Source organism: Calidris pugnax, unplaced genomic scaffold (genome assembly GCF_001431845.1).
Source record: "Calidris pugnax isolate Ruff unplaced genomic scaffold, ASM143184v1 scaffold57, whole genome shotgun sequence".
Classification (NCBI taxonomy): domain Eukaryota; kingdom Metazoa; phylum Chordata; class Aves; order Charadriiformes; family Scolopacidae; genus Calidris; species Calidris pugnax.
Genome location: NW_015090813.1, coordinates 2,695,054 through 2,712,532, shown reverse-complemented (window position 1 = coordinate 2,712,532; position 17,479 = coordinate 2,695,054). Strand labels below are relative to the sequence as shown.

The window sequence follows — 17,479 nt, the reverse complement described above, 5'->3', positions numbered from 1 at the left end:
TTTTTTTTTAAAAGGGGAGAGCAATACAAAAGCAGAGTGTTTATATAAAACACTAACACGGCAGCTGTTGCCAGTAGCAACAATATGGCAATCACTGGCTAATATGGAGATGTTTGTCTCCAATTTATCATCTTGATTTTGATGGGTGGCCAAAAACTTCACAGAAGAACATTTTATTTTGCTGTGTGGGGATGTGTGTGCACAAGGACAGGGCATGACAAGCAAATAACTCTCCCAAAGCACGGGGTCAAATGTGCTCAGGGGAGTTTAACTGTAGCCAGCAAAGCTGTGCTTGGAAAGATTCGCTGTGCCTGACGCTGCTTTTGCCTGGAGGATGGAGTCCAGGTGTGTGGTTGTAAATGTTCCCATTCATGGTTAATTTAGTGGTGATGAAGATCTGGTTACTGACAGTTCGACTGATTACCTGGGAAGCAGGTAGAGCCCAGGAATGACAAACTCACAAGGGCATCGCTGTGATGAAGAGTTTGGGGCTATTCCCATCACACCGCTGGCCAACTGGAGGTGAACGATGGGGAAATTCCAATTACTTCTGGTCGATCCTCCTCGGCGCTTTCGGTGACAGCCTTGTTCATGACCATGGGTGCTTGCTATGCCTGGAGCATCTCCCACTCTCCCAGGGGGGTTGTAGGGTCTTGCCACTCCTGACCCTGCCTTTCTTTTCTAGTTTTTGTATCAGTGGGACTCATAGACAACGAAACCCAAAATTACTCTCGGGCCAAGTTTTATTGGTCTTATTCCAGACTGGCTCCTAGGCCACTGGCAGTCTGCAGATCATATTTGGTGTGAAAGCAAGATGACTTATGCCTGAAAATCACATGCAAGTTAGAACTCAGTGTGAAATCCAGGTTATCTCTGGTTTCCACCGATTCTCATTTTGAGACCTGAGATCATTTTGATGCTGAAATTCAAAGCAAAACACAAGGTGCAGAAGCAGGAGAAATGCAAGCTCATACCAACCAAAATTGAAAACATTTGTATTAATCCTGAAAAGCAAAATCAAGAGTCACACCTCTCCGGATTCAGTAAGAAATATAACCTGTTCCTGAGAGAAAACAAACTTGGCAGAAAATCACTGTCTCAGTTTCTGATTTGCAAATGGACAACAGAAAGGAGCAAAATAAGTGAGAAACCTGCTGGAGTAACAAAAATAGTATTATCTAAATTTTCAATACTTTTTGAGTACCTTCAACCACAAATCTCGAAAAGAATAGAGTTTAGATTCAATTACATGCATTCTCTATTATCTTGTTGTTTATTGTAAGCAAGCAAAGATTTAGATCTGCATCCGCTCAGTCAGAAATGAGGGGCAACTTCAATTCCCCAGCACCTTTGTGGAGCTTTGTGGCCACCTCGGGGAGCACTTAGGGATGAGTGATACCCAAGTGCTGCTGAGATACAACAGCAAGCTGAGTTCAGAGGCAGCTGAACACCAGCACAGGCCCTTTGGGAAAATGGCCCACGTGTGCCCGCCCTCCACAGCTGAAAAATCACCCACTGGAACCAGTCACCTGAGGGCAAGTGAAAAACTTTAGAGCTTGCCAACTTAGCCTTGGGGGAAACACCCATGAAAGAATAAACAAACCAACCTGCAAAGCAGATGCGACCAAAGGGTTGTCATGGGAAGAGCACAGAAAACATCTTGGGCTGTGTTTACAATATTATTTTTGATTCATAACTTTTTCCTGTGCGGCAGTAACCCAGTAGAAGGGTGGTGCAAGCTAAGCCACACTGCAATCTAACCTTGCTATCTGATTAAGGATAGAAATCAGCTGAGCAGAGCTGGGAAAAACTGCCAGTGGGTTTCACTTTCCAAAGGCATGGTTTAGCACGAGCCCAGGTCCCACCTGACTGAAACTGCAGGAGTTCCACATCAGCTGGGTTGATGGATCTCGTTCTGAGCTGTTACAGGTAGGAAGTCGGGTCTGACCTGATTAAACCTCAGGCCACCCTCTTTTCTGTCATCAAACCTCTGTAATCCGCGAGACGCTCTGGAGAGCCCTAGGAAATTAGAGCTGCCCTTAGAAGACATGTAGAAATGTGACCTGTTCTCAGCAACCCACGTGCCACCCTGTTCTTTCAGTCCATGGACAGATCGTGCAGAGCTTTCCTTTCCAAAAAAAAACCACCACCCCACCTAACCACTCTCCGAGTTTGGCATAATTGCTTTCCTTATTTTGGTAAATGTTCCTGTCGTCCCCTGGGAGACCGCAGTTGTGCCAGTGAAGACAAAACTGGAATACAACCCCTTTTCCATACGGAGAGGCACTGTTGAAGGCTCTTTCTGCTCTATATGGGCTTGAAAGAGTCCCTGCTCCAGGCTCGTCCTGCTGTCCCCTTCTCACAGCTACGCTCCTGCTGCATCCTTGCTGGTAAAACAAGAGGGTGAAGGCGGGTTTCGGGACTCATTCACACACTGTCATCTCTAAGAGCCATCACGTCAAACATGTGCGAAACTTGTAGAAATAAACAAAAGCGAGCTGTGGCTGGGATTTTCCCATTTGTGGTTTGATAAGCAGAGAAGAAAACAGAGATGCTTTCCAGCCGCAGCAGATTTCTTCCTTGGTTCTTTTGTTTACTATCAGCTGCTGATTCCTTTCTCCTCCCAACTGATGCTTCCCCTTCATTGCTGTGGTCTAGAGTCCTTCACCAAGGCATGGTGTAAGAAAAGAGAGGAGAAAAGAGGATAACATGCCTAGTTTGATTGTAGCTCACAGAGAGGAGAAAATCACCATTTGGCCTATGTTGGTAGCAAGTGCTATATAAGCCTTCTCTCCAAAAACTGTCTGGACAAGGTGTGTGGCCTGGGCCCAGGGGGAAGCAGAGGCATCAATTTGGTGTCTGGGGTTCTACAAGGAAAATGCTTCACATCATGAGGAGCAAACCCAGTTCCAAGGGGCCTGGATCTACCCAGGATCGGCTGCTCTGTGGGACCTCCCTGTTTCTTCTTTCCCTCCTGTGAAGGCCTCAGTTACGGCCTCAAGTTACGCCAGGGGAGGTTCAGGCTGGATAATAGGAAAAATTTTTTCACTGAAAGGGTTCTCAGGCATTGGAATGGGCTGCCCAGGGAGGTGGTTGAGGCACCATCCCTGGAGGTGTTCAAAAGACAGGTTGATGTAGTGCTGGGAGATATGGTTTAGTGATGGTGTTGCTTTTTGTTTGTTGTGTGGGTGTTTATTTTTGTCAAAATTAGGTTGCCAGTTGGACAAGATGATCTTTAAGGTCCCTTCCAACCTAGAAGATTCTGTGATTCTGTGAAGTCAAAGTACTTCATCAGAACTGAGGGAAGCAACTTGATCTACAGGAGGGGAAGAAGCCCTACAAAACCCTTCTAAGTCCACCCCCTCTCCCACACCCTGGTCTTTGTGTAGATGTCCCCATGTCTTCGAAGGAGAATGCATTCACTTAGGGATGGCCTGGAAGAAACACATCACAACACCAAGCCATCTGCCATCTATTCTGCCTGCCCTAGGGCAACCTCTATGGTACAACAAACACGTTGCTCTAATGCATCCTGGTATGAAATCTGTATCAGACTGAGGGGCAGACCCTAGCAAAGGCTCTGAGTCTGTCAAGCAGAGCTGGGTGGTAGAGAGGGAGTCCATCTCTTCAGGGAGAGAAGCAGCTGTTGATGTAAGGGACCTTCATTTGTAAACGTCCCATACGACAGGCCTTTTCTGTTAATATTCAGTGTGGGGACCAGCTTTGGGATCTACATCTGTTGCCCTTTCCACGCTGGTGGAGGAAGCCGTGAAGCTGCCCTGGCTGGTAGATGTGAGGACAGCTCACGCTGTGCTGGTCCTCCTGTCTTCTCCCACCTGGTCCAGCAGGTCTTCCAACCTTGGGACCCTACAAGCAGCTCTGCAGCGTGTGACAGGAGCCAGCACGTGCTTGCCTACTGCTTCCCACTAATACAGCCCAGCTTCGTGCTGGGTGGCCATGCAGCTCCTCTGCCAACCCGCAGCTTCTTTAGGATGCCAGCTATTCAGATGGGGCATGTTTGTTCATCATTAAATAAGCTGCTTTAAAATCATTTTGGCGCAAATTAGGTGTTTGTGACACACGCCATAAAAGAGCTATAAACGAAAGAATGATACCAGGAGAGTGAAAAAAATTGCAAATTGTTTGCCATACGGGCCGGCAGGCCTATACATGTACCTTCCACGTACAATGGCCATTATAACCCCACCACTGTTAATAGATGGGAGCTAATTAGATAGAGATACAGCAGGGTGTGCCAACGGACAGCCTGGTGATGTGCTATCAATACACACCACCCATTACTGTATCTTCTCCTCCTGGGAAATTCAGACCATTATGCCCTGTGTACAGCTGTGCCCTATTTGTAATCTAAGCTTCTGGGCCCAGTTAATCACCACCCATTAAACTCCCATTTCCTTCACGAGCCACACATTTTCCAGATCAAACCCCGTGTCTTAATCCTACAACTGACTGAGCTCAGAAATGCGGCTGCGTAGAGGGCCACAAGTGAGGGGAAAACAGAACGGAATTGTCCCCCAAGCTCCAAGAAACTTGCCATACAGCTATGTTTAGATACATATTTAACAGGAGTCCTGAAAAATAGATGCCCTTTGTCCCAGGAATCCTGCTGGGACTATCAGCAGTGGTGCTGCAGCTGCCAGGGAGCCTCGGAAGAAATTCCCAGGAGAACGCGATGCACGAGGACAGTATTTCTGCAAGAATGTGCATCGGCCCATGGAATTCAGTAGGGAAATACTAGATGTCACGGGACTGCTAACGAATTATAAATCAGTCACAGCAGTGAAAAGATCAGTGGTAAATGCACAGGGCTGCAGAGTAATTGCTTGAGATTCCTCTAAGTTTCAGCCCTAAACAAGTCAGCAGACCAGTGTCTCTACAGGACATGGAAATGATGGGCCTCAGGAGGACTTCAAAGGTCACCTACACCATCTCCTTCCATAAAATCGGGGCAGCTCTCCTTTTTTCCTTCTGGACACATCTCTGTCTAACCAAGTTGACCTGTCTCTTTCACATGACAGCGCAGGGTCAATACTACACGGGCCAGGTCTGATGTGGTTTAAGCAAAGAATGGTTTCCAGGGTGAATTCAGCAGCAGACGTAGCCACAACGTGCATCTGCTACGACACAGCGATGTCCCCTGCACACACGAAACGGAGCATCCACCAGGGGAAAGCAGCAGAGAGACCACAGTTCTACAAGCGTGTTTTCCACCTAAATCTCCACCACTGAAATACTCCCAACCCTTTGACTCTCAGCCTTAGCCCCTCTTTTCCACCAGATCAAAAGATGGGTACCCAGGATACTGGGTTGTAATTTTCCTCTGTGAATGAATCAGTAGAACTGACACCATGCATTTAACATCAAACATTGAGGAATTTTCATAATGGCCTGGTAGAGTGACTGCTGTGCCCAGGTTGGGGCGGGGGGAGTCGGCAACAGACTCTGAAGAGGTCCAGGGAGAGCAGAGATAGATTTTTCCTTGATTTTTTGATCTCTTCTGTGGACTTAAACTTGACTACTCAGACACATAATTCTTCCTAAGGCGTGTTTTAATCAAGACTTTTTATTACATATTGTCATACATAACGAAATTATTACATAACACCACTTCTCCTATAAAAGTCCAGTGCTTAGATTCTCAAGAACTACTTGGCACCGGCAAAGTGTGTGTCTACATCTGCTCGCAGACAGTAAACTGTTGCCATTAGTTTTTCAGAAAATATACAAAAACATTTCTCTGAACCTTGGCTATCCCGCCCCCCCCCATCTTTTAACTATTCTTAGTGCAGCTCGACCTGGCAGCGTGTGTTCAAACTGCAAAACCCAATGTCCCCGAGCTGTCACAGGACAGACTGCCCCCACTGCCCTTTAACGTTAAGGAGAAGCTGCCCACACTTGCAGCCCCCTCTGCGCATCCCACCTCACGCTGGTGATGCGAGATGGAACCTTTACCTGGCAAGTGTCTCATCTTTTCCATCCATAACAGCTACGAGGGTATTTTTTTTTTTCTTTAAGGAAAAAAAAAAAAAAGAGTAACTCCTCTAAAAGGAAAGAGGAAGCCAGAAATTTCATAGCATCTCCTGCCCCATAGCAGTCCTGCCAAAGAGGAAGCCAGAAATTTCATAGCATCTCAGTCCTGCACCATGATGCTTCTTCCTGTCTGTGAATTTCCACCTGCCCCTTCTGCATATATAAGGCAGCACACGTGGGGTAGAACTGTTTAGTCGCCTGCCTCCGTCCAAAGGATTAGTAGCCGTGGGGGGTGATGCTGTTTCTCCTTTCCTCTGCAGTTCACGGGAGGTGAAGGAGCTCTGGCTGGACTCATTCCTTGGGTAAGTGCTGCCTGGGATAGGACCCGTGGTGTCGCGGTTGAAGTCGGTGGGGTGCTCCAGATGCAGCTGGACAGGGATGTACAAAAATATAGATGGGGGGTGAGGTTTGCCCACTGCTAAGGGCAGCTCGTGGGCAGAGCTGGCTGACCCGCTCAGTCTTGTATTTGCAGATTAACAATTGCATGGATCTGTCACCACCTGCTCATTTTTTTGCATGGATTAAAAGTGGAAAGCTGTTTTGTTTTTTTTTTTTCTGTTTTAATCAAGAGGCAGATAGGGCAGCAGGGCTGAGTGCCTTCAGAGAAGGGCTTTATGATTGACTTGTGTGGGATATCTTGCTGGTTTGGGATCAGACTCACATGCTAGACTGGCTTGCAGGGAAGACAGAGAAGAAGGGAGCAGTTTTACAAAGCTCTTTCTTTGACCGTTCCCTGTTTAATAAACAGGCAAACCAAAGGACCGAAGGAAACCAGAGTGTCCAGAGCTCCCCCGATCAAACTCCTAATGAAAGTGTTAAGCAGCTGTAATACTGTGAGTGTCTTTACTGCTTCAGCTCTGTCAACAGAGCGATTTTGAAAAGCTCTGATTCCTAAAACTTGGCATTCAATTACTCACGTAGTGTCTTTGCTTTCTTGCCTTAGTCAAAGACACTAAATGCCGGGAACATGGAGAGTCTGATCGAGTGCCAGTCGGAGGTAAGCAGAATCTACATTTTCCCCCATCCCTGTTGGGTACTGATGCGAGATACCTTAGAAAAGCGGGGGTGACCCCTGTAAGAGCTGCTGGATGCCCACCATTACCCATGAGTGGGCACAGCCCTTCAAAGGCAACTCGTGTGGAAGGAGCTGGGCATCGCTGTGAGCAGCCAGCGCATTCCCTGGGCTCCTGGGGAGCTTTGCTCAGGAATCTGGCAGGCTCCAAAGCCATCAAGGCTCCCCGGAGGAGTTTCGGAGGGAATCTCTACTGCCATGGGAGGACACAGAAGAGTAGGCTGTGTCTGGCTGTGGCTTCTCCCTTATCAGGGAGTGGAGAGATAGGACGAGGGGTAATGGTTTTAAACTGAAAGAGAGGAGATTTAGATTAGATATTAGGAAAAAATTCTTTACTGTGAAGGCGGTGAGGCACTGGAACAGGTTGCCCAGAGAAGCTGTGGATGCCCCGTCCCTGGAAGTGTTCAAGACCAGGCTGGATGGGGTTTTGAGCAACCTGGTCTGGTGGGAGGTGTCCCTGCCCATGGCAGGGGGGTTGGAACTCGATGATCTTCAAGGTCCCTTCCAACCCAAACTATTCTGTGATTCTATGATTCTACGATTCTCTGTATCAAAAGAGCAGCCTCAAAGAGCACGGGGTTGTGACCTGCTGGGCAGGTCTGGGGTGGCTTGGCTGCAGGGTTTACTACAAACCCCTCCGTTGGGCAGTGAGGCAGTGTCACCCTGGCACCCGGGCACCTCTTCAGCAGGTGTTGGGTTTGCTCTGGTTATTCCCCGGAGCCTCTCACAGATTTCTGAGTAACCCTAACACGCTTCTTGCAGGCTGACGCCAAGAAATGCCCCCCACTGGTCCCAGCCGAGACTGAAGATGGACTTTGCCACCCAGCTGGTGAGTTTCAAAGACAAACTGAGGAACTGCCTTCTTATATAATGCTTTTAAGCTGGCGCTTCTGCAAAGCCACCCGAAACTGCAAAACCACCCAAAACTGCCTGCTTCACCTCCCCACACCGATTCTCTGTATCAAAAGAGCAGCCTCAAAGAGCACGGGGTTGTGACCTGCTGGGCAGGTCTGGGGTGGCTTGGCTGCAGGGTTTACTACAAACCCCTCCGTTGGGCAGTGAGGCAGTGTCACCCTGGCACCCGGGCACCTCTTCAGCAGGTGTTGGGTTTGCTCTGGTTATTCCCCGGAGCCTCTCACAGATTTCTGAGTAACCCTAACACGCTTCTTGCAGGCTGACGCCAAGAAATGCCCCCCACTGGTCCCAGCCGAGACTGAAGATGGACTTTGCCACCCAGCTGGTGAGTTTTAAAGACAAACTGAGGAACTGCCTTCTTATATAATGCTTTTAAGCTGGCGCTTCTGCAAAGCCACCCGAAACTGCAAAACCACCCAAAACTGCCTGCTTCACCTCCCCACACAATCCACAGCCCTCAGCCCCATCCAGCAGATGGCTTAACCCCTGGAGTGCCGCTCGCTTGCAAGTGACCTCTATCCCTTCGGCTCAGTGGCAGAGGTGACAAGTGCTGAGTGCCAGAGGTCTGCTATCCCCCCTGCTCCCTGGTCCTCAGGGCCAGCTCTCGTCGTGTTCCCTGGCAGCGATGGGAAGCAAACGTGGTCCTTTCTCACTCGAGCATCACCCCTGGGGTGTGGCACCGCGAGCGAGCGCCGCTACCAGCGGTTGCACGCCGGAGTAAATAGACCCTCTTGGCAGCATCAGCACTTGTTTTCCCTCACCATGCAAAACCTCAGCACTGGTAAACAACCAAGGAGGAGATCATTAGCAGGGCAGGGTTCAGATTTGAAGCAGATCTTCACAGGAGACCATTTTTCAAGGAGTATCAGAAGCAAACCTTTTGTATGACACTATAATGTTAGGAGACTTTCCCATAGCTTTTAACCCCTCTCTGCCAAGGACTCAAGGACTCATAGCTTTTAACCCCTCTCTGCCAAGGACTTGTGCTATGCCACAAATACAGGTCCTGAGAAATCATCTGCATAAGGCAACTTCATTTCAGAGTAGAAGGCAAGTCCTTTAGAAAGCTTTCTAGCAAAAGGATCCTTCTCTCACTGTTTCTGAAAGGGTAAAAAAAAGCCACACCTCTTCCCAATACCACCATCATCTCCAAATTTCTCGCATACCCTCCTCTTTAAGATGCAGATGCAAAACCCACGCTAAGAGATTTCTGACCCTGAAGCCCATGAGGCCCAACTGTGATGCTCCCATCATCCAGAGCAAATATCACCTTCAATGGGCTGGCTGGCAGGGGGCGAGCACTAGCTCTGGCAGGACCACTACCATTAGAGCTGGCTCCAAAGCTGGCAGAGCTGGAGCCGTGTGTTTTCATGTGAAAACCTCCTGTGAAAGAGCCTAAAAAGCAGGAGGCACCTCGTTTCACTCCTGCCCTAAGGCTGGGGCACAGTCAGACCGCGTAGTGAGAATTGTTGTCATTACCAGCTGCCCAAGTGGCATATCTGCCTTAGATAGTTATCACAGAAACTGTTGCAATATCAAAAATATCTACAAATCCTGTAATTTCTGCGCCTTGTATGTTCCCACTCTCTAAGAAGAGTCTAGAATGTAAAAAAAAAACTCCACCCCAAAACAGGAAAGGTGGTGTCCTGAGAGGGATGGTCACAGTTTTACAGTTGAGGCAGTTGTTTCCTTAGTAACCACTGAGTTGTCTTTCTGTTTCTCCCCAGAGCGCGCTCTGGTTTTCTTTTTTTAAATTGATTTTTTTTTTTTTTGCTTTCCTTTTGCTTGCAGCAGATGGCACAAAGAAAAGAAAGAAGGTGATATCACAGTCATTTACTCTGAGACGAAGCTCTACCAACGGGAATTCCCCAGGGCAGCTAGACCCGGGTGCCAAAATCACTCTGTTTGGCCAGCCTCTGGCAATTGTCTGTGGGGAAGATGACACGCTGCCCCAGCCGGTCCAGGTAAGCAAGCTTGGTCATACAGTTATCACACCTCAGTGTGAGGCAAGATCCCTGGTACTTGTGCTGCAGCACCAAGGAGATGAGTGATTTTGGTGTTTCCCCTCCATACACGCTTCTGATAAGCTCAAGGCCCATCCCAGATGTAGAAAGGGTCAGGTCTGTGGGTTTTGGCCACTAGAAGTAACTTTGAGTGGTGACAACCCAGGACCAGGAATAGGAGAAAATCTGCTCCTTAGTATATATATCTGTGATTTGACAGAAGTCATTTGAATGAAACTTTCAGCAGCATAAACTTCCAAGGCTTTCTGTATTTTCCTGAAAAAAGTGTTCAGCTGCCACCAACAAATTCCAAAATACTATCTTTTCTGGATAAAAATTATCTTGTGACAGTTCTCCCACTGAGTTGGCTTTTCTAATAGACAGGCTTTTGTCTCTTCTAAGGAATATTTGCCTGGCTTGAGAGGGATGGGATTTGAACCAAGGCTTAAACCATCCCTTGTTTCCTTCTGGAAGGAAGCAGGGATGACTCCACTGAAATTAGTGAAATTCACCAGTCAAAAAAGATGGCGGGTTGGGGGAAAATCAGGTTATTGCCCATGTAAATCTACCTGGAGCAAGAACTAGATGCTGACCTAATTAGAGCACAGTGTACCTCCAGACAACTCTTCTTGTGTTTCTAAGGAAATGCTCATTTGCTAAAGGACCTTCCTTCACCCAACTAACTGTCCTCCCATTCATGCCTACCTTTTTTTCCTGCAGGATCTCCTAGCTATATTGTATATGAAAGGACCTTCCACTGAAGGGATATTCAGAAAAGCTGCCAATGAGAAAGCACGAAAAGAGCTGAAGGAGGACCTAAACAAAGGCGAGAATGTTGATCTGAAAAGCAAATCTGTGCACCTGCTGGCAGTGGTCTTGAAGGTGAGCTCCTCTGGCCTACAACACTGGGAGGACATTGCTCATCTGCACAGGCCCACTTCATTGCCCAGAGCTGACCCGGGTGGGACTCCAAGCTAAAGGCAGAGCAAAGCCAGGCTAAAAGTTTCAGGCTTAGGAAAGATAGGCATTTTCCTTTTCCACCTGATCTTCTGTCCCATGTGTTGTGCTGCTGATTTCCTCCATGCCCACAAGAAATTCACTTTGTCCTCCTCAGCATCCTCCCAGAGAGGAATACTGAGATTTATGGGTGAATGAAAAGCAGTTAGGAGCTGGGTTCCATTACTACCCCAATGTGAGTGTACTTGGCATGTACCTATGGACCCCGCTGCTCTGACAGTGCTGATGGTCCAGTAGCTCAAGCCAGCCTGCCTCCTAGTGAGCCCTCCTAGTGATGCTCCCTGTGTGCTCAGGGGTAGTGTCCAAAGCCTCACCTAAATCTCTTGGCCTTACAGGACTTCCTCCGAAATATTCCCTCCAAACTCCTGTCGGCCGACCTCTACGAGAAGTGGATGCAAGCTCTGGAGAAGCCAAGCAAGCAGGAGAAAATTGAAGAATTGAAAGAGTAAGTTTTGCAACCAGGAAGTTTTGCAATCAGCCCCAGTGTGATGGAACGGCTGGTAGAGGCTGGTGAGGTCTCCCATAACAGAGAGTCTCACTTAAAAGCCTGTCGTTTATATCAGCTTGCTATTGCTCCAGGGGGATTTGTTTAGAGGGCTCTCACAGCAGCATTTCCTGAAGCTATATGAGATTGCCCTACAACTGGGGTAGGAAGAGGAGAGGCTGCAGTGCCTCAGCCAAGGTAGTCACTGTGCTGTGGGACAGGCCCTGACAGGGAGCCTTCACATTTGCTGGTGGTGAAGTCAGGCTGTGGAGACCACGGCCGAGTTTTGCTCTTTGGAAAGAGCAGATGTGAAGCCAGGCCAATCGGGAGGGCTTTGAAAGCTGCCCAGCACAACCACAGGCTTTCACGTGTCTTTGGGAAGCCTCCTGTGACATCTCCTGGCGCCATCTCATCTACTCAAGGATACGGACTGCTGTAGTGCTTGCCTTTCAGTCAAGATCTTGTCATTCAAGATCTCATAATTAACCACACGCTCAGCTGCCGTTGGGGATTTCTGAATGATACTTCTGCTGAGCAGTGAAGGAAGCACATGCATCCCTCTCTCTGGAGGAAGTGTCATTGGTCTGAGTTTAATTGAGACTTGCTCAAATAAAGAAGTGGTGGCTGCTGCACCGTGAATTAACGTCACGTTTTGTTTGTCTTCACACAGGGTGGCTGACAAACTGCCTCGGCCAAACCTCGTCTTGCTCAAGCACTTGCTGTCTCTGCTCCACCACATCAGCCAAAACGCCGAGACCACCAGGATGGACTCCAGCAACCTGGCCATCTGCGTTGGCCCAAACATGCTGAGCCCAGAGACAGACAACACGCTCCCGCTGGAAGTGCAGAAGGAGATGAATGACAAGGTGTGTTGAGCTCACCGAGCTGCCACCCGCTTTGGGGCAGCTCAGAGACACCCACAGGGATCCCACCGCCCTTGCAAAAGCTGAACAGAACAGCACCCCTGGGCATTGGGGGTGTCCCTCAGCTCAGGTGCCTGCAATGTGATTGGCAAGGCTGCCCTCCTCTTGTCTCTCTGAGCAATGGTAGCAGTTGCCCTGCAGTCCCCTACATCATAGCACAGCTCCTGAATGCTTTGCCCACAGAGAACAAGGGGCACCCGGTGGGCATGGCCACCCAGGGGTCCTCTGGGCAGTGAGGCTGAAGCTGGGGCAGATGGGGGTTCATTTGTATCAGGGCAGATGAATTTGTCTGCAGCATCAGGCCTCATCCTCCAGAGTAGATTCACCCTCTTACTTTAAGTTAGGATTCTTTTCCAAGACAGGTTAGATCAGATGATCCTTGAGGTCCCTCCCAACCTGGTATTCTATGATTCTATGATTCTGTGATTTAGGCAGAAGCCACAGAGACAGTGGGCAGGAGCAGAAAGGACTGTTCAATATATTTTCAGCCCTTTTGACTACAACTGCTTTCTGTGTGCAGGTGACGGTGTTGGTGGAGTTCCTCATAAACAACTGCTCAGAAATATTTGGGGAGGACCTTGCCTTGCCTGCCTGTGCCTCGGCTGAGGAGTCACCGGAGCACACAGACAGCTCCACAGGTATGAGAACAAACTGGGGATGTCACAGACTGGGGCTGTCATGCCAAATCATTTAACCTGGTATAGGAACACATCTGTGGAAACACAGAGAGTTGCAGAGGGTTCAGGACACTGTTGCAGTCCTCTTCTACAGCAGCTCTTTCCAGATAGTTCCTTTTCATCCTCAGATGGTCAGTGAAAACTAACAGGTGCTTTCTCCCCACAGAACACCTATGTGCTGCTCACCAGAATGACTCTGCCTATGACAGCCCAGACCCAGAAGCTGAAGGCAGCCCCTGTGCCTCTCAGATGGAGCAGCCCAAAGGAAGGAGCAGTAGCGTGAGCAGAAGATATCCAACATGCATCTCTGCCCCTTCGCTGACTAATTTCAGAAACGACATCAGCACGATGGACAGGAGGTACTCAGAGCCAGACCTGTCCTTCCAAAACCGCCTTGAAGGCAGGATAAGGAAAGAGAAGCTAAACAAAAGTGAGGACAATTTCCCGGTTCAGCAGAAACAGCTAGGGTTGGAGGCACTGGAGAGACGGCTTGCAGTCTTACCTTCCCAATTATCAACTGACTCTCTACCCAAGACATCCTCCAGTTGCTCCCTGGAGAGCTCTGACGGCTCGGTCTTTACCAGCTCCCCAGTGGTTTCACCGTCTAGTCCCAAAAAAACCTTTTTGAATAGGCCCCAGTCCTTTTCCACCAAGGCCACTGAAGACTGCAGTACGGCCAGCAGAGAGATCAAAAAGCATTCCATGTCGTTCTCTTTTGCAAACCGCAGGAAAACTCTAATAAAAACCCAGAGCTGGGGGCCTGGAAAAAACTTTTTTTTTCAGAGAGACAGTTTCACAAAGAAAGAAGATCATTTCTCCTGCAGAGTTGTCCAGGAGATCAGCCCCGATGACGACAAACCGCTGCCTGTGGCCCATCAGCAAAGGCCCCGTTTCAGGTCGGCCGATGAAGTGTTCAGAGAGGTAGACCAGAGGAATCCTGGAAGACCACCCTCTTACGAAGAGGCTACTAAGAACTGCCTGGCCACTGAAGTTCTCTCCCACAATCTCACGGTTCAGACCATGAGATTAAAAGCGTCAAACCAGGATGCTTTGCCGCCTCACCCGTGCAGCAGCTTGGTGCAGGACGCAGCGTGTACGGCTCTAAGGGATCTACCCGGTGGCAGAGTTTCTGCCATGAAGGATTCTGACCTGGAAAATGAAACCCTCAGCGTCACTGTGGGAATTAACTCCCGTGTGAGTCTACCCGTGACCCCGGGAGTCTACCGACTGAGAGCCATGTCTGAGTCCTGTCAGAAGAACAAACTTGAGTACGTGGCTCGGAGGTGCAGCCAGCCGGTCTTTGAGGTAGACCAGATCCAGTACGCAAAGGAATCCTATGTTTAAAATGCCTATTCCTCCTCTTCGCACTGTACATACTGTACATACTGTAAAAATAGACATCTTGCTCATCCTTTGTCAGATTTTACTTTCAAGGGACACAATAAGCTAGCTCTGCACGGACTTTTCCTTGAGGGTCTCCTGAAGTGTCTGTCAGCTTGACATGTCACATTCTTTCACCTCAAGAGGAGGTGGTGGGGAAGACCTGTGTATTATTATGTAAATATGCAAGTGATATATGCTGTACATAACCTGTTGCGCGGGAAAACTAGTTAGTAGTTGATAAACAGTGTTGTATTTGTGTCCTCAAATGGACAATTAAAAGGTTGGCAGGTCCAAAACCTGTCCCACCTTCCTTTTCCTTTCTGTATGGTCACAGACTCCATGCCATTTGTCACACGTGTGTGCCAGGCTGATGCAATGCTTTGCTGATTTTCTGCATTAAGAAGTGGGCTGGCAGTTACCCCAACCAAGGAAGAGCTGTTCTGTCATCAAGGCCACTCCAGCACTCCTCCATAAACCCCCTGAAGCTGCTGCCATTCCCTCTTTCCTTCTTGCTGGTCATAAGAATGATCCGACCAGTAACCAGCATTAGTGTTGTATACTGAGCCTGGGTTTAGAGCCACGGAAGCCCTACAAGATCCTTACGGGAATGTCAATCAACTAAATCTCATGTGGCCTGAGGTGCTTCTAGTCTAAATAAACTGGATGGGCTAAGCAGAAAGAAAGAGCACCTTCAGGTTTGCTTTCCTGAGGTAAATGAACCCCAAACAACAAAAACTCCTGTAAGGAAACATTCGGGATTCCGGCTTTAAATAGTTAAAGCTGCAGCTCATCTTAAAAAAAAAAAAAAAGGAAAAAAAAAAAGAAAAAAAAGAAAATTCCAGGCGCTGTCCTTATAATCTTGTAAAAATGACTGGAAGTGCAATGTGTTTTTACATGTAGGAACTTGTTTTGGTTAGCACTTACCTCCCCTTTTATGGCTCAGCACAGCCTTGAACCAGGAGCAGGGAGACTTGCGTTTCTCCTGTGTAACTTCACTACAATAAAACATTTTTCTGCATGAATGCTAAACTGTCTGTTGTCTGTCTTGAAAACATCCAGGCACTACACGTACTGTACCTACTTTTGTACTATTCTACAGGTACTGGAGGTCTGCTAGAATGACACGGCCTATCTAGGTAGTGGGAAGGACCTTCAGTATCATTTCTACGGTTGTTTTAAGAGGCTGCAGGCTAGATTTTGGGAACAAATCCCTCTCTGTCAGGAAAAAAAGTCACACTGCCATGTAACAGCAGTTATCAGTGAGGTGGTGGAGATGGAGCTGCAAAGACGTGATGCTGCTCCAAAAGTGGAGCGGACTAGAAATAAGCACACCATCTCAGGTATGATGTTCTCCAGGTGTAGGTGTTCACAGGACACAGAGAAAGGGGAAGGAGAGTACCTGGACTCTCAGGAGGAATACCATACTGGCAGGCTGCAACTAGAGAAAATGCCACCTCACTCAGTCCCCTAAGTGGTGGCACTCTGCTTCCAAGCAAGCTGAAGGCTTGAGCTCCTCCTCTCCAACCCCCTGCTCAAGCAGAGGCAGGTTGCCCAGGACCATGTCCAGATGACTTTGATTATTTCCACAGATAGAGACTCTGCAGTCTTTCTGAGCAACCTGTTCCCGTGTTTGACCATCCTCACAGTGAAAAACTGCCTCCTTACATTCCGAAGGAATGCCATGTGTTTTAATTTGTGCCCGTTGCCTCTTGTCCCCTGTTGAGTGGGAACGGCAGGTCTTGCCCTCATGGCAGAACGAGCATGAAGAGAGAATCCACGTGCAGTGGAAAGGCCTAGAAACCACAGAACAGAAAACGTGAACTTCAAGATGTACTCAAAACAACACCATGGCTACTTGTATGGTAAGTGACTCACTATTTGACTGTGACAAGACTAAAGATCCCAAGAAGAGGAAATGCTCGTTTCCTGTCCTGTAACCACACCAGAAACCCAGGGAGAAGCATGGTCATTTCACCAGAGGTGAGGATAGTCTTTCTTTAGGTACAAAGTGTCCTAAGCCAGACATGACAATCAGACTCAGAAAGTTTACCCAAGCTCAAAATACTCAATACAGATGAGCTTAAATCTTCCAGCTCCTGGATAAGAAAGTCCATTTGGAGTTTCTTTTAAGGCACTTAAATTGAGGGAGAAGAAGGAAGATAAATGAAACAGAGAGGAGCGCTACACATTGTTAACAAACAAGGGGTAAGGTGAAGGAGTTGTATATAAAGAGCAGCCCAGTCCTCCTCATCTTGCTCTTGCATTTCTTCAAGTCCAGGAAACACCACGATTAAATGAAATCTGAATGTAAGGGGACCCCAAAAGAGATTTAATCCCTCGTGACAGATTAACTTTTGTCTTCTCCCATCTCTTAAGACTTGCCTGTTCAGACAGCATTGTTCTTTTATCACATCCCTTCAGACAAGGGATTTCTCTTCTATATGCACTTAGGAGGCCTCAAAAGACTAGAATTACACAGAAAGCAGAGAGCTTTCCTTTAGCACTTACTCATCTGCCTTCAGATCAGAAAACAGCTTTATCATGCAATCAGCCCAGCCTACCACATTCATGTATCCAGCCCAACTATCCTGACTTCCAAGAGTACAGCCCTTTAACTGCTATATCCAACAAAGGAATTATCTGAGTGTCTTTGCTAAAGCCGTATTTGACTTCTTAGCCAGAAAGATCAAATGCCCATTTACAGCTGGGTCAGCCCTAGCTTGGTTTTGGCACAAGAGCTGAATGCTGACAGCAAGCCTCCTACTCTCCACAGGTCGCTCCATCGTCACTTGCTTCACACATCAAATTTTCAAATTAAATTCCATTAAAACACTGTAAACATGCACAGCATATAAGACTGAAAGAGTGAGGAAAAAAAAAAAAGCAACATTAAAGCAGAAAATCCAAGCCATTGCTGTGTATGGCAACGTTGGAATTAAAGCTATTGGTGCAGC

The 17,479-nt window shown here is 48.0% G+C and overlaps 1 protein-coding gene across 4 annotated transcripts in view; it reads left to right on the top strand.

Annotated features, from left to right (window-relative positions):
- TAGAP (T-cell activation RhoGTPase activating protein) overlaps positions 1-15,547 on the top strand; it is a 65,807-nt gene extending 50,260 nt beyond the window's left edge. Inside the window, exons 3-12 of one of the 4 annotated variants that reach the window (XM_014939543.1) lie at positions 6,312-6,353; positions 6,800-6,884; positions 6,995-7,048; positions 8,297-8,363; positions 9,833-10,002; positions 10,762-10,923; positions 11,394-11,503; positions 12,213-12,408; positions 12,986-13,103; positions 13,309-15,547. In XM_014939543.1, coding sequence (XP_014795029.1) covers positions 6,312-6,353; positions 6,800-6,884; positions 6,995-7,048; positions 8,297-8,363; positions 9,833-10,002; positions 10,762-10,923; positions 11,394-11,503; positions 12,213-12,408; positions 12,986-13,103; positions 13,309-14,486 — 2,182 coding nt within the window. In that variant the 3' untranslated portion in view covers positions 14,487-15,547. Of the gene's footprint in view, positions 1-6,311; positions 6,354-6,799; positions 6,885-6,994; positions 7,049-7,885; positions 7,953-8,296; positions 8,364-9,829; positions 10,003-10,761; positions 10,924-11,393; positions 11,504-12,212; positions 12,409-12,985; positions 13,104-13,308 lie in introns of all 4 variants that reach the window. The other 3 variants (XM_014939541.1, XM_014939542.1, XM_014939540.1) reach the window with 3 other exon arrangements.
- The last annotated feature ends 1,932 nt before the right edge of the window (positions 15,548-17,479 follow it).